Raw genomic sequence first — 17,435 nt, 5'->3', positions numbered from 1 at the left:
AGACTGTTCCAGAGTTTTGGTGCTAAATAGGAAAAGGATCTACCGCCAGCAGTCGATTTTGATATTCTAGGTATTATTAACTGGCCGGAATTTTGCGATCGCAATAGACGTGAAGGACTATAATGCTTTAAGAGCTCGCTCAAGTACTGCGGAGCTAAACCATTTAGTGCTTTGTAAGTGATCAGCAATATTTTAAAATGTATACAATGTTTAATAGGCAGCCAATGCAGTGTTGACAGAACGGGGCTAATATGGTCATACTTCCTGGTTCTGGTAAGAACTCGAGCTGCTGCGTTTTGAACTAGCTGTAGTTTGTTTATTAAGCGTGCAGGGCAACCACCCAGTAGAGCATTACAATAATCTAGCCTTGAGGTCATGAACGCATGAACTAATTGTTCCGCATTTGTCAATGAGAGCATAATGGTGTAATTTAGATATATTTTTAAGATGGAAAAATGCGGTTTTACAGATACTAGACACATGACTTTCAAATGAAAGATTGGTATCAAAGAGCACACCCAGGTTCCTAACCGACGACGAAGACTTAACAGAGCAGCCATCAAGTGTTAGACAGTATTCTAGGTTATTACGTGAGGAAGTTCTTTGTCGAATAATTAGAATCTCTGTTTTTTCAGAATTTAGTAGTAGGAAATGTCTAGTCATCCAGTGTTTTATATCAGCTATGCATTCCGTTAATTTTGTGAATTGGTAAGTTCCATTAGGTTTTGAAGAAATATGCAGCTGAGTATCGTCGGCATAACAGTGAAAGCTAATTCCATGTTTCCTAATGATATCTCCTAATGGTAGCATGTACAGAGTGAACAGCAGCGGTCCTAGTACTGAGCCTTGTGGTACGCCATACTGAACTTGTGATTGATAAGACATCTCTTCATTTACTGCTACAAACTGATATCGGTCAGATAAGTATGATTTAAACCCACATCAATGACAATAGTGTGTGCTTCTCAATACTCAAATTGATGTTTCCTCGCTACTCCGTTCTCCAGCCCGTGAACCAGAAAGCGAACAAACTCAGCCATCTTAATAATAATAATAATAATTCATTACATTTATATAGCGCTTTTCTGGACACTCAAAGCGCTTTACATAGAAGGGGGGAATCTCCTCAACCACCACCAATGTGCAGCATCCACCTGGATGATGCGACGGCAGCCATATTGCGCCAAAACGCCCACCACACACCAGCTTACTGGTGGAGAGGAGACAGTGATGAAGCCAATCAGTATATATATAGGAGGATGATTAGAAGGCCATGATGGACAGAGGCCACTGGGCAAATTTGGCCAGGATGCCGGGGTTACACCCATACTCTTTCGAAAGACATCCTGGGATTTTTAATGACCACAGAGAGTCAGGACCTCGGTTTAACGTCTCATCCGAAGGACGGTTGAAGGGTTGACGGTTGAATCTTGAAGGACATCTCAATATAACTGCACTCCTCGTGAGGAATGAAGAGCAAGTTCCAAATTCATTAAGAAATTACAACAATTTATGTTTCACTAGATGTAGGACTAATTACCAACCAAGGAAACTAATAATGACAGACAAGCAGGCAAACAGGGAAAACACCCCCAAAACATAAATAAACTAAAACTAAACAACTAAACTAAACATACACCTGACATTAAGGCCCCTCCCTAAGAAGCCATGTCCTTGCGCCTTAAATTAACTGAGATGGTCCAACCGAGGTAGGGTGGTTACTCTGGAGGAAGGCGAGGGGCTGGTGAAGGACAGGGAACCCGGCAGGAGAAACCAGGGAGATGATGACAGCCAGGGGCAGGAGGAGCCAGACGGGGACCCAGACCACAACCAGGACGAAGGCCCACGGCAGACTCGAAGGAGGGAGGAGCCATGATGGAGACGTGGTAGGTTTAACCAGGGGGGCGACAGACAGAGATGATGTAGGTGGAGACCCAGGCGGAGCTGAAGAGTCATTGAGACCGATGGATCAGGATACCAATGTGGAGCCAGAGAGACAAGGGAGCCCGGTGAAGCCGTGAGAACGATGGTCCCAAGTGGAGCCGAGGGAGGGAGAAGCCACAGTGGAGCTGACAAGTCGACTAGCTGAGGTGGAGTGATGGGCTCGGCAGCTGGAGGTGTAACCAGGGAATCTTCATGACAAGGCGGTAGTGGAGACCGGAAGACCCGAGTCAGATCCACACAGCAGAGTGGAGTCAGAGGAGGAGCAGTTGGACTGAAGGGAAACAGTAGAGGTGGGGCTGAGGAACTGTCTCTGTTATAGGCAGAGGAGGTGGGAAAGGGAGGCTGGGTGGGATCACTGGAGATGCTGGAGACTTGCAACTGGCCAAAACCAGCGGAGACACAGGATACTTGGAGCTGGACGGGACCAGTGGAGACAAGAAACAGGAAAATATCATCTTCCATTTCCTTATATAATGCAGACGCCAGCTACAGCTCACCCTCAGCGACAGGAGTGTCGGCGTGGCTCTACTCCATGCCTTCAAACTCCACAAGGACACCCACAGTGATGGTTGGTGTAGCCGGCTCACGCACCTGGTCAGACATTCCGTTGGGCTGTTCTGACATTCAGGAGACACAGGGAAATATCATCTTCCAATTACTCACATAATGCATAGGCCAGCTGCAGATCACGAGCGTTGGCGTGGCTCCACTACATCCCTTCAAACTCCACCTGGTCTGGTCAGACATTCAGGAGACATAAACTCCACCTGGTCTGGTCTGACATTCAGGAGACACAAACTCCACCTGATCTGGTCAGACATTCAGGAGACACAAACTACACCTGGTCTGGTCTGACATTCAGGAGACACAAACTACACCTGTTCTGGTCAGACATTCAGGAGACACAAACTCCATCTGGTCTGGTCAGACATTCAGGAGACACAAACTCCACCTGGTCTGGTCAGACATTCAGGAGACACAAACTCCACCTGGTCTGGTCAGACATTCAGGAGACACAAACTCCATCTGGTCTGGTCAGACATTCAGGAGACACAAACTACACCTGGTCTGGTCAGACATTCAGGAGACACAAACTCCACCTGGTCTATTCAGGAGACACAAACTCCACCTGGTCTGGTCAGACATTCAGGAGACACAAACTCCACCTGGTCTATTCAGGAGACACAAACTCCACCTGGTCGGATCTGACATTCAGGAGACACAAACTCCACCTGGTCTGGTCAGACATTCAGGAGACACAAACTCCACCTGGTCTATTCAGGAGACACAAACTCCACCTGGTCGGATCTGACATTCAGGAGACACAAACTCCACCTGGTCTGGTCAGACATTCAGGAGACACAAACTCCATCTGGTCTGGTCAGACATTCAGGAGACTCTAACTCCACCTGTTCTGGTCAGACATTCAGGAGACACAAACTCCACCTGGTCTGGTCAGACATTCAGGAGACACAAACTCCACCTGGTCTGGTCAGACATTCAGGAGACTCTAACTCCACCTGTTCTGGTCAGACATTCAGGAGACACAAACTCCACCTGGTCTGGTCAGACATTCAGGAGACACAAACTCCACCTGGTCTGGTCAGACATTCAGGAGACACAAACTCCATCTGGTCTGGTCAGACATTCACGAGACTCTAACTCCACCTGTTCTGGTCAGACATTCAGGAGACACGAACTCCACCTGGTCTGGTCAGACATTCAGGAGACACTAACTCCACCTGGTCTGGTCAGACATTCAGGAGACACAAACTCCACCTTGTCTGGTCAGACATTCAGGAGACACAAACTCCACCTGGTCTGGTCAGACATTCAGGAGACACAAACTCCACCTGGTCTGGTCAGACATTCAGGAGACACAAACTACACCTGGTCTGGTCAGACATTCAGGAGACACAAACTCCACCTGGTCTGGTCTGACATTCAGGAGACACAAACTCCACCTGGTCTGGTCAGACATTCAGGAGACACAAACTCCACCTTGTCTGGTCAGACATTCAGGAGACACAAACTCCACCTGGTCTGGTCAGACATTCAGGAGACACAAACTCCACCTGGTCTGGTCAGACATTCAGGAGACACTAACTCCACCTGGTCTGGTCAGACATTCAGGAGACACAAACTCCACCTTGTCTGGTCAGACATTCAGGAGACACAAACTCCACCTGGTCTGGTCAGACATTCAGGAGACACAAACTCCACCTTGTCTGGTCAGACATTCAGGAGACACAAACTCCATCTGGTCTGGTCTGACATTCAGGAGACACAAACTCCACCTGGTCTGGTCTGACATTCAGGAGACACAAACTCCACCTGGTCTGGTCTGACATTCAGGAGACACAAACTCCACCTGGTCTGGTCCGACATTCAGGAGACACAAACTCCACCTGGTCTGGTCTGACATTCAGGAGACACAAACTCCACCTGGTCTGGTCTGACATTCAGGAGACACAAACTCCACCTGGTCTGGTCTGACATTCAGGAGACACAAACTCCACCTGGTCTGGTCTGACATTCAGGAGACACAAACTCCACCTGGTCTGGTCCGACATTCAGGAGACACAAACTCCACCTGGTCTGGTCTGACATTCAGGAGACACAAACTCCACCTGGTCTGGTCAGACATTCAGGAGACACAAACTCCACCTGGTCTGGTCAGACATTCAGGAGACACAAACTCCACCTGGTCTGGTCAGACATTCAGGAGACACAAACTCCACCTGGTCTGGTCAGACATTCAGGAGACACAAACTCCACCTTGTCTGGTCAGACATTCAGGAGACACAAACTCCACCTTGTCTGGTCTGACATTCAGGAGACACAAACTCCACCTGGTCTGGTCAGACATTCAGGAGACACAAACTCCACCTGGTCTGGTCAGACATTCAGGAGACACAAACTCCACCTGGTCTGGTCAGACATTCAGGAGACACAAACTCCACCTTGTCTGGTCAGACATTCAGGAGACACAAACTCCACCTTGTCTGGTCAGACATTCAGGAGACACAAACTCCACCTGGTCTGGTCAGACATTCAGGAGACACAAACTCCACCTGGTCTATTCAGGAGACACAAACTCCACCTGGTCTGGTCTGACATTCAGGAGACACAAACTCCACCTGGTCTGGTCAGACATTCAGGAGACACAAACTCCACCTGGTCTGGTCAGACATTCAGGAGACACAAACTCCACCTGGTCTATTCAGGAGACACAAACTCCACCTGGTCTGGTCTGACATTCAGGAGACACAAACTCCACCTGTTCTGGTCAGACATTCAGGAGACACAAACTCCACCTGGTCTGGTCAGACATTCAGGAGACACAAACTCCACCTGGTCTGGTCAGACATTCAGGAGACACAAACTCCACCTGGTCTGGTCAGACATTCAGGAGACACAAACTCCACCTGGTCTGGTCAGACATTCAGGAGACACAAACTCCACCTGGTTTGGTCAGACATTCAGGAGACACAAACTCCACCTGGTCTGGTCAGACATTCAGGAGACACAAACTCCACCTGGTCTGGTCAGACATTCAGGAGACACAAACTCCACCTGGTCTGGTCAGACATTCAGGAGACACAAACTCCACCTGGTCTGGTCAGACATTCAGGAGACACAAACTCCACCTGGTCTGGTCAGACATTCAGGAGACACAAACTCCACCTGGTCTGGTCAGACATTCAGGAGACACAAACTCCACCTGGTTTGGTCAGACATTCAGGAGACACAAACTCCACCTGGTCTGGTCAGACATTCAGGAGACACAAACTCCACCTGGTCTGGTCAGACATTCAGGAGACACAAACTCCACCTGGTCTGGTCAGACATTCAGGAGACACAAACTCCACCTGGTCTGGTCAGACATTCAGGAGACACAAACTCCACCTGGTCTGGTCAGACATTCAGGAGACACAAACTCCACCTGGTCTGGTCTGACATTCAGGAGACACAAACTCCACCTGGTTTGGTCAGACATTCAGGAGACACAAACTCCACCTGGTCTGGTCAGACATTCAGGAGACACAAACTCCACCTGGTCTGGTCAGACATTCAGGAGACACAAACTCCACCTGGTCTGGTCAGACATTCAGGAGACACAAACTCCACCTGGTCTGGTCAGACATTCAGGAGACACAAACTCCACCTGGTCTGGTCAGACATTCAGGAGACACAAACTCCACCTGGTTTGGTCAGACATTCAGGAGACACAAACTCCACCTGGTTTGGTCAGACATTCAGGAGACACAAACTCCACCTGGTCTGGTCAGACATTCAGGAGACACAAACTCCACCTGGTCTGGTCAGACATTCAGGAGACACAAACTCCACCTGGTCTGGTCAGACATTCAGGAGACACAAACTCCACCTGGTCTGGTCAGACATTCAGGAGACACAAACTCCACCTGGTCTGGTCAGACATTCAGGAGACACAAACTCCACCTGGTTTGGTCAGACATTCAGGAGACACAAACTCCACCTGGTCTGGTCAGACATTCAGGAGACACAAACTCCACCTGGTCTGGTCTGACATTCAGGAGACACAAACTCCACCTGGTCTGGTCAGACATTCAGGAGACACAAACTCCACCTGGTCTGGTCTGACATTCAGGAGACACAAACTCCACCTGGTCTGGTCTGACATTCAGGAGACACAAACTCCACCTGGTCTGGTCTGGGGGGCGGGGGTGGGGGGGCGGGGGGGGGGGGGGTGTCGGGTCTGTAGTGTTCAAAAAGAAATTTGTAAACACCGCGCGCTGGTGACGCCTGCTGGTCAAACGATATAAAATTACTTGTCAAATAAATTAAACATAATGAAACATTAATTTGAGTTGAAATTGTTTTATTAGCATCTAAAGATTGAAGTGATGCATTATGCATATCTAAATTCGCGCCTTCGGTATCTTAGAAATAAAAGATAACAAAAAAAGATGCCGCAGCCAATGAGCCGGCTGGCGGGGGCTGGCTCATATATCATAATACACTGGCTGCTTTTGGCTGCGGCATCTGTTTTTGTTTCTTTTTTTCTAAGATAAAAAGAAACTCAACCTCCACGGACAGTTTTTAATGTTTTATCATACAAGTTCTATTCAAGATTTTGTATAAGTATAATTTTCGGGACAATTAGGGCCGGATTCGGGATTCGGGACAACAGCTCAGATTTCGGGACTGTCCCGAATTTTTCGGGACATCTGGTCACCCTAGTCCGGAGTGATGTCCTCCCCAGCGGGGCAGAAGGTGAATGCCGAACTGTTGTCCAGCAGAACCCACTCCACAAATGCAGCCAAATTAAACAATGGAGAAAACTCTAGGAGATTGATTTAGCAATACACATGAACATAAACAACACAGAAAGACACAGAAAACCAAGGACACTAATAATGACAGAACTCAGTTAAAGAAAAACAGGGAAAACATCCCCATAACACAAATACACTAAACAGAACTAAACATACACCTGACAAAGGTACAAATTAAAGGTGGGGTATGTGATTTGCAAAACGGCCGGCAGATTTTGAAAATACACAACTCAAATGCTCGTACCTTCTTTCCTTTGACTCCACCCATTCAAAGAACATGGACATGGATGGGGGGAGGGGGGATGGTACGACGTTTGATTGACGCACTTACTGTCCAATGATTCTAGGTGGTCTTGGAAATGATTGGCTGGAGTTTTTCGAGTCCTGCCCGTTCCACAGATGATTAAATTGCTTAATTTTTATTTCAGTGCTTCTAACTCAGTGGCTGTAAGTGGGTTAAGGAATAAGATTTTAAGTGATTTTGAAAAAATGGCCAAAAAAAAAGAATTACATACCCCACCTTTAAACAAATTTAAAAAGCTTTTTTCTGTTAAAAGTACAAAAATGTTTTACAGTGTAGGTATAGCTAGTGTAGCACAGCACTATAAGGTGCTGTGAGTGACATTCATAACTACCTGGCTCATTATGACAGGCATATAAAAGCAAAGGAAACCTGTTCAGTCGAGATAAGGCCCCTTGCCTCTAATTAATATCTGTTTCCTCATTCTGATTAGGCCATTCATTGCAAAGATAATTCAGTGAGCATTAAGGTTGAGAAGGTACTTTCAGTGAAAATCATGCAGGGCTTTAGTTGCCTACTTTCTGAACCAATGAGAGCCAAATTGTTACATCAGTTACATTGAGTTATTTAGTAACATCATCACACATGCTGTCGCTTTGCTTTCGTTTCATTGCTTTGAACACGGCACAGGAACAACTCAAGCAGATAATATACTGCATTTACATAGTTAAAGATATTTATAATTACAAAATAATAATGTAGGAGCAAAGGTAGGGTAAACAAACCAGCAAACAAATAAAAACAGAAAATACTGAGAGGGTACAATCATTTAAACAACAAGTAATGAATAAATTATGTGCAGAACAAATCTCACTGCTTTTTTTTTATATCAGTGATTCTGGTGTTCATATTTTTAATTTCTTACTTCTTTTTTGACCCTACTGTTGTATTAATATTGAATGCTAGACACACAACAAGACAGGGTTTAAAATAACAAAATAATTAAATCATATAAAGACAGTATTTTCAAAGTTTTACTTTTCGCCTTTAACTCTTTGTCAAAAACAGTTGTATTTATAGATTTTGTTGTTATCAATACATTTAAGAGAGTCAATAAACAAAGAATTCGATAAAGTCCCCATGATATCAAAATTGAATTGGAGTTTTTTGGCTTTTAGTATGTTTATGTTAGCGTAATGTTTTCTAGTGTGCTCAAAAACAATGACAAAATTTGCATTTAGAAGATATAAGCATCCAAAACTTGCAGTCTCTCAATATGGATCAGTGATTTTGATGACATCACTCTGCACTTCAGCTTCTCGTCAGATTTTCTGTCCAATCAAATGCTCTCTAGAATCTGAAGCTCCGCCCCCAAATAGATGCTGCGGCTGAAATCAGTCACTTGTTCACACATTTACCATCTTCTACATAGTGAATGTCACATAGTGCACTATATAGGGGATAGGGGACGATTCAGACAGTGTAAATATGCTTTCCATTGAGATGAATGAAGTCTGGTTTCAGGTTAGTGTCACGTGAACCGCCACAGCTCCGCTCCAGAGACACAATACATGAGAGTCACGCACGCAGAACAGAAAACGTATCGGACCAGTTTGAATTCTGCACATAATGCTGTATTTTAAACCGATATAGAGGAGATTAAGAGGAGAAACTGCGGCTTTACCGAGCTCAATGGCTCTGTCCGAGCTGTGATATAAACAAAACGCTTTTGGTCCCACTTTATATTAAGTGGCTTTAAGTACTATGTACTTACATCGAAAAATAAGTACAATGTACTTATTGTGTTCATGTTTTATTGTAAAACACTTCTGCTGCTATTGCGGTGTGATACGGGTAAGGTTAGGGACAGGTGTGCTGGTATGGTTAAGTTTAAGGGTGGGTTAAGGTGTAAGGGAAGGGTAATTACAAATGTCATTACATGCATTAATTACAGCTGTAATTACATGCAGGTATTTTAAAAATATAATGTAAAAACATGTATGTACACAATAAGTCCATTGTATCAAATTAGTAATTTCAATGTAAGTACATAGTACTTAAAGCCACTTAATATAAAGTGGGACCTGGCTATTTTAGAAAAGGGGAGGAGCTGTTCGATATGTCCCGCCCTGTCTTCCTGTTTCAGAGGAAATTACGTCAACGAACACATTGAATAATGCTACGCTTCAAGGCTTTTCAGTGGGTCTTTAAAACATGTGCTGCATCCGAGATCACATACTTCCCTAGTAAGCGAAAAACAGTATGTGACATAGAAGTATGTCTGAATTCACAGTAGGCTAGGCTACTCATAAAAGAGTATAAAGTCCCCGGATGATCTTTTGGCGAGATTCTGAAGTATAAGATGGACACTTTAATTGTGAATGGCAGTGAAGCGAAGTAACTGACACTGGTAGATCACATGATACTGACAACATGGTGTGAATGTAGTGCGTCCACTTCAGATTACATTCATACTACACACATTCATATATAGCCTACTTTTTTTTTAGTGGTCGTGAAGTAAGAGAGTTGGCCTATGCAATTTCGGACGCAACCATTATCGCTTCTTTTGCTTTCATGTAGGCTATATGTAATTTACTAAATAAAATAATACGATTCTCCAAGTTTATAAGAGGCATTTTTTTAAAAACTCAAAATATATAAAAACATAGGCTATTTGCAATATCAACATGATGTTCAGATATATTTAAAAAAATTATGAATCCTTCTAAAAAGTTTTTTTCTTTTAAAAACATGTCGCCTATTATATTTTCTATCACATCTATACAAAATGAACGACTTTAATCGATATCCCCAAAAAAATATCGATGAAGTGTATTACAGACAAATATGCTCATGAAATGCAATTCTCGAATTTTGTTAGATATACAAAAACGCAAACTTCCCCCATGTAATCTGAAAGAAACAAGCATCCCTACGGATCTTTCCTTATATAACAACACGCACGGTTCCGCGGGAGCTCGCCGCGGCCGGGTGACGTCACAGCCCGGGGTTTCTCTCTCTCTGTGCTCGAGCGCGTCATGGCGGAGAGAGACCGGCTGGTGTAGGATTTACAGCTGAAATATGCCTGCTATCCCGTCTGTTTCCCGGCACATGGAATACACGAAAACTGTTTAGCAGTTGATCCCAAGGCACTCTTGACAGTGGAGGGGAAACTCAGAAACTCATCTCTCGAAGTAAAGTGTGTAAGAGTGTTTTTGTGGAGTTCTCGAGCGACAGCGGCGATCACCAGAAAGAGTCCGCGAGCAGCGCGCACACAGGCGGGCAGGTAACGCATCAAAACACCTTCAAGATGACCGCACTTGTGCGCAGAACGTGATGGATGTAGACGAGAACCCGGTCGCGGTCGGTTATTCCCCGGTAAATGTCCGTGTACTGCTCTGGATGCGGTGTTTGGGTGTTTTAAGGGCTAATGAAAACAAACCGAGCGGCGGATCTACAGAAACGCAGTGCGGGAATCAACAACAGCATGATGAGCAGACAATATTACACTAAAACACCTGTATTTCAGTGCGTACATCTGATCGTGAGGCAAAACCCACGAGTTCAGTATCGCAACTGCTTGTTTTAAGGGCTTAAGACAAGCCAGCTGATTTTATAGGCAGAGTGTCCCATAAAATCAAACTCTAGTTGAACGAGGCTGCTCATTTAGCTTAGCACGCGTACGAATAGCTGGCTAAACAAACAAATAATGTTTAACTGATAAATATACGATCTAAACGGGTTCTGAAGATTGTTATAGTGTTGTTCTTATTAATATTATGTGTACACTGTACTCGTATAGCTTGACTGTGTTAGCGACCGGTAGCCAAACAGCTAACACGCGCTTCTCGTTTAGCGTTAGCATGCTAAGCTAAGTTAGCATTGCTACAACAGAAAGAGACTGATGAAAGATTTGAAATGTAGCGCCAATCCATGGCGACAAGTGGGGCAAACGATCAAAACAAAGTCCCACGTCAAAGATCTGTGATGTGAAACTTATTATTAAGACTGGATAAACTTCATGACAACTGATATTCGTAAATGGCCTTGAACATAAAGGTGACCCGACAGTAATGCGCGCCTGTGCCCGAGCATGACGCTGCTTCGGGGGGCCGTACAGCGCAGGAGAGTCCGCGGCTTTTTAGGCCTGAACCTTGGAGGCCTCTGCGGTCAACATCACACTCAGCACTTTCATTCATTAGGCAGTGCTTAAGATTTTGCTTTACATAAAAGAGAAACCTCTGTACGATTCGTCTGTGGATTTTGCGTGTGGTTTGTCACTTAAGTACGCACATTAACGATAAAAACAAAGTTGTGTTTTGAAGAGAGGAATTAGAGAAGTAACCCTCTCTAAGAAGCAGTAGTTGTTATTGTTTATTCCAGCAATATCATGACTACAATATTGAGGAATAAACAAATACTGCTCATCATATGCAAACAAATGTAGGCAGTTTCCTACATTCCTGCTACTGTGGTTATGCTAACAAACCAGATACTAAGACGTTTCTATTTGTTACTGTTTTAACGTTTCTAAAAACTAGCTAAGTAGTTTCAGCAGCAGAGTTTTGTTCATCTCAGATTCCCAGACTGCTTCAGACTTGTCTGTAATGTTTACTGTCAAACATAAGTTAAGTCACTTTGACACGAACCTGTCATTTGTGTGAGCTTCTGCTCTAATCACAACTTTACTTTCTGTTCAGGTGAGCTGCTCTGAAGTGGCGCACGCAGACCGTACGGATCTCATCAGGGATTCATCTTTAATATTTGATTGAGATGGATGCACGCAGTGAGGATGAAAGTGTCAGCAACAGCAGCGGAGAGTCCAGGTAATCGCAACACATGCCATTTCCATGTTAAAGCAATAGTTTGCCTGTCAACGAAAATTGTCATTTGCTCGCATTCCCATTTTATCTTCTGCAGTTAAAGAGAAGCTTTTAAGGTGGAATATTTGATCCGCTTTATCCATACTGTGAAGCTGGATGTTTATTCATACTGTCCAGCTTCAGTAAAGGCAGACTCTTGCAGTGAAGACCGCTTCATTGATTGTTATTTGAGCCATTCACTTTTGATGTACCGCTAGCATCTGTTGTAGACGCTGTGTTTGACAACAGACTTTCACATCAGAGCATTTCAACATCCTACTTGCTCAAACTGTTTGTTCACACGGCATCAAACTGAACCATTACATATAACTGATCCCAACCAGTACCAGGAGTTGACTGGCATGTTGACTGGTTATTCGTTACGCTTATGTTCCTCCACTCAATTAATAAACACAACGCCTGTTTCTGCAGTAGGGATGGGACGATTACCGGTTTCACGATTTAATGTACCGACGGTTAGTATTATCGTCTAAAATGTAATTATCATTAAAACCGTGTTTGATTATCGCGATTTTAATAACTCACTGTAAATCCTGTCCGGCCAGCAACACTCTGACGCGCGCAATGTTGGGTTTTTTTTATTCGAGAATGAATGGCGGAGTTTTTCAGCCTTTTAAGAGGACCAAATCTGAGGTGTGGTCATATTTAGGCTTTTACAAAAGTCCTGAGGGAAACCTAATCGAGGATGGTCACCCTGTCTGCAGAACAAAAAGTCGCTGCAATAGAAACTAGGGATGGCAACGATTAATCGCATCCAAAATAAAAGTTTGGGTTTAAAACATGTAGGCCTACTGTGTATAATGATTTTTGTATATATAAATAAATACACACACACAGATGCATGTAAATAAGAAAATTTTGTTATTTATATATCAAATATTTATATTATATATAATATAAATTATGTATAAATGTATACATGCAAATAGTTCTCATATATATATATATGCATATTTTGGATGCGATTAATCATTGCCCAGCACTAATAGAAACACTTCAAATCTGCCGAGTCGTCTTGTGTGAACATCACCACTGTTGTATAGCGAACGCAAGGCGAGTTAACTTTGACTTCAAAACCAAAACTACGTCTGGGAAATAATTGGGCACAAAATGTTGTTTTGAGTTGAAATATTTGATCTCACTGAAAATAAACGTGAAGCTTCCGTGAAAAAAGACGAACAAACAAGTTCAAACAAGACTATTATTAAGAGTGACATTTAAGGGATGATGATGTATAGATTCATTGTACACTTTTTACACCGATTTAAAAATAAATAAAATTGAACCACATAATTACGGGGACATATTGAATTGAGTTTAATGTTTTAAATCTTTCCTGTTTATAAATCGATTTTGTACAACAATCGTCCAGACAAGATGATCACAGCAATATTATCAAACTCTGTAAATAATAAATCAACTCTGGTTTCATTTTCAACACAATCAAAAACGGAGACGCAGGACGTATTTGAATGAAACGAGAGCGCGCCCGTTGTGATGCGTGGATGTGTTATAATGTGTTGCTATGACGACGGTCATTATAATGAAGGAAATGCCACAGAATAGAATCTTGCTTTAAAAAGTGCATAGAACGGTTGATTTATTTGTTGTTTGTTGATTTTCAAATATGAAACTTGTTGACATGTTTTCAGTGTGAGCATCAGTTCTGTTTGAACACTTTCATCTGGTTTTAACAAAACCGTGATAATATTGGTAATCACGGTAATTTTGTCACTATAATCGTGATATGAAATCTTCATACCGTCCCATCCCTATTCTCCAGACTTGTGCTCGTCAGTCTTCCGTGATTTCAGTTCTTAATCTGCAGTCAGTGTTTCCTCGTTCTGAAAAGTGATATGGGCTTAATTAATGCTGGATAACGAAGCATGATACTTTGCTCGTCTTATGAGATGACAATGCCTGCATGATAAATCTGCTGTTACTGTCAATAACTTATTTTTAAATAACATCAACATGACAGAAATTTCATCATAGCTTTTGTAAAAAATATTTAGTAAAGTGTTTACAAAAGCAGCAACATTTTCCCAATTAGGCGACTAGCATTTCCAGTACCTAGTCCTGATTTCACCAGTAAACTGCGTAAACCTGTTTTATTTAGCTGGATAAGTGAAAATATGAATACTAATGTAGATATTATTGATATGTTTAATTATACAAAAACCATAAAAGTGTGGAACGTGATGAGGAATAAATTAGACGTTTCTAAATTTGGGGGGGAATTATGAATCCTAGTAATATTTTTCATGCTAATCATATTGTCTAATCACAAAAAATGCTATCACTTAATCTGCTCTCAGTTATTTATGGATAAAATTAATTAATTTCATAGTCTATAATCATGGCATATGGTGTATTGTAGGAATGAACTCATGTGCACGTGTGTTTGTGTCTCAGTAATTCAGACGATGAGTCTGGGTCAGGATCGGGTTCTGGCTCGGGCTCCAGTTCAAGCAGTAGCAGTTCTAGCAGTAGCCAATCAGGGAGCAGTGACTCAGGAAGTGGCTCGGATTCTGGGAGCCAATCAGACTCGGACTCCGAGAAATCCAAGGAAAAGAATGATCAAGGCAACAAAATCGATGGAGCAGCGGTAAGAGTCACGAAGCTTGTGTGAAGATGTCAATGCTGATCTGATGCTTTAAAGTCCATGCTAAATCAAAATATAGAAAATATAGATTACTTGATTTTATTCAATTCTCGTTTTGAAGAGCCGATATCGATTCTTAAATCCATATTTCAGTGTTTTCAGTTTTCAGTTGATGAAGCACTTCAAGCGAAGTCACAACACCAAATAAAATGAATGAACATCAAAGGCATTATGCTAAATATATATACTTTATTACATATTCATTATATCTTTAACTTGTTCTGCAATATTTAATGTTTGAATAGCCGAAATCCATGTTTTTGACAGCCACCATTTAAATGTATATATTTCAAAATACGAGTAGAAACAATTATGGCATTAAAAATTAATTATTATAGCACTATTATAATAAAAACTTCCATGGTTCATTTAAATGAGTAGCTTCCAAATCTAATGTAGCCTTTAATATTACAGTGATGTAGCAACTGTGGTTCCCTGTGTAGTTTACAGCATTAGTGTTTCCTCCAGAAGTTTGGCATGTCCTGCACCTGATAGGCCCCAATCAACTGATATCGAATTCAATCAAATTGAAATCTAATCGAATTGCAAGCTTGTGAATCAAAATTGAATCATGAAGTTTATGTCAATGCCCAGCCGTTCAAAATTACCCACATTTATTCCACAATGTTGTCCTTCAGACAGTGCAAATTGACACGGATGTGAAACGCATGAAGGCTTTGCTGTAAACTAGATGTTAACTGATTAGAGAGTCATTTCTACAGGAACAAACATTAACTCCTCTGAACATAGTAGTATTTACTGTCAGAAATTACAGAAATATCCTGTTAGAAATATCCTGTTAAAATAAGAGACTTATTACATGTGTGTAAAAACCAGTCACATGGGTCGATTTTTTGAATTTGAGATCTACACATAATCTGTACGCTGAATAAATAATCTCTCCACTGATGTGTGGTTTGTTAGGATAGGACAATATTTGGTCGAGACACAACTATTGTAAATCTGGAATCTGAGGGAGCAAAAAAATGTAAACATTGAGAAAATCTGCTTTAAAGTTGTGCATTTGTTCACGATTGTGCTGCATTCACTCACAAAAATACATGTTTTATATATTTACGGTAGGAAATTTACTAAATATCTTCATGGAACATGATCTTAATATCCTCATGATTTTTGGCATAAAAGAAAAATCTATAATTTTGACCCATTTAATATATAGTTGCTATTGCCACAGATATACCCGTGCGGCTCCAGACTGGGTTTGTGGTCAGGGTCACATATATATATATATATATATAATTACTTTTGTGATCGTTTATGATAGACTAGATGCCATTTTCTAATGTTTACGCCACTAAAGTGATGGAGCTGGCAAAGATTGTCCATGCACTACACACAAACCTGAATAATTTGTGATTCATGTCTGTTATTTTCATTGGATTATAAATTTGATCAATTAGTCGTTAAAGCCCTAATTCCTGTTCTCGCACAAATAACGTTTCTCTCGCAGAGTACACCGACTCCACTCGTGACAGTTGATGACATGTTGTGGTGGTGTCCATTATCATAATACAGTCAAACCATCATTTATTCAGACTCCTTCAACATTTCTCACATTATCAGTTATTCGCTATAGTTTAGAAAACGTTAATACAATATGAGCAGAACTCAGTTGATATTTGACAGGTTTTGTCCGTCCTTCTGTTAGACTCTCACACATGAGTTATGCTGAATATCTGTCAGCTGGTAAATTTAACTACACCATTAGATACACCATTGTGTTCAGTGTGTGTGTAAAAAGAGCATTAGCAATTACAGACAAAACACTTCAGAAAACATGATCAGCTCAAAGTGTCCCAATCATTTCTGCTCCCAAACTTTTATATATTTAACTGGTAGTCACTGTATGAAGAATTATTGGGTATAATGTCACGGTTTACTTTATTTTGCTCTCCTCACTTACATAAATGAAATATAGTGTCCTGCACATACTACTAAAAAAAATCTAATTATATCTGGTGTCTGAATAACCTTTGGTTTGACTGTATATTTTTGCGATCTACTTAAGTGTACTTTAAAATGAACATTTCTCAATATTGTCCTCATAATCATTATAGTGTTGTCACGATACCAAAATTATGACTACGATACCAGACTAAAATACCTCGATACTGAATCGATACCATGGGAAAAAAACAAAAACAGGAAAGGATATGAAAAATATGACAGAACTTACAATTCATTGTTTTATAAATTAATTAAAAAAAAACGTAACTCTGTTCCTGCCCTGCTTTTTGACCATTCCTTCCCCTTTATAAAATAAAATAATAATAATTACATGCCAGTGTGTACGTCCTCACAAAGATGTTTGCAACATTGACATTATTATCAATCATGTTAACATTTGCTAACCTTTC

At 41.7% G+C, this 17,435-nt stretch overlaps 2 protein-coding genes across 5 annotated transcripts in view; one reads left to right on the top strand and one right to left on the bottom strand.

Moving 5' to 3' along the window:
* Nucleotides 1–17,435, bottom strand: part of slc38a9 (solute carrier family 38 member 9) — a 219,439-nt gene that overhangs the window by 147,198 nt on the left and 54,806 nt on the right. The window lies entirely within an intron of this gene.
* Nucleotides 10,486–17,435, top strand: part of chd1 (chromodomain helicase DNA binding protein 1) — a 42,406-nt gene continuing 35,456 nt past the window's right edge. The window contains exons 1-3 of one of the 3 annotated variants that reach the window (XM_079600207.1): nucleotides 10,486–10,795; nucleotides 12,210–12,335; nucleotides 14,808–15,000. In XM_079600207.1, the coding sequence (XP_079456333.1) occupies nucleotides 12,283–12,335; nucleotides 14,808–15,000 (246 nt within the window). In that variant the 5' untranslated portion in view covers nucleotides 10,486–10,795; nucleotides 12,210–12,282. Of the gene's footprint in view, nucleotides 10,888–12,209; nucleotides 12,336–14,807; nucleotides 15,001–17,435 lie in introns of all 3 variants that reach the window. The other 2 variants (XM_079600205.1, XM_079600206.1) reach the window with 2 other exon arrangements.

Source organism: Phoxinus phoxinus (genome assembly GCF_949152265.1).
Source record: "Phoxinus phoxinus genome assembly, chromosome: 23".
Classification (NCBI taxonomy): Eukaryota; Metazoa; Chordata; class Actinopteri; order Cypriniformes; family Leuciscidae; genus Phoxinus; species Phoxinus phoxinus.
This window is presented reverse-complemented; position numbering and strand designations above follow the sequence as displayed.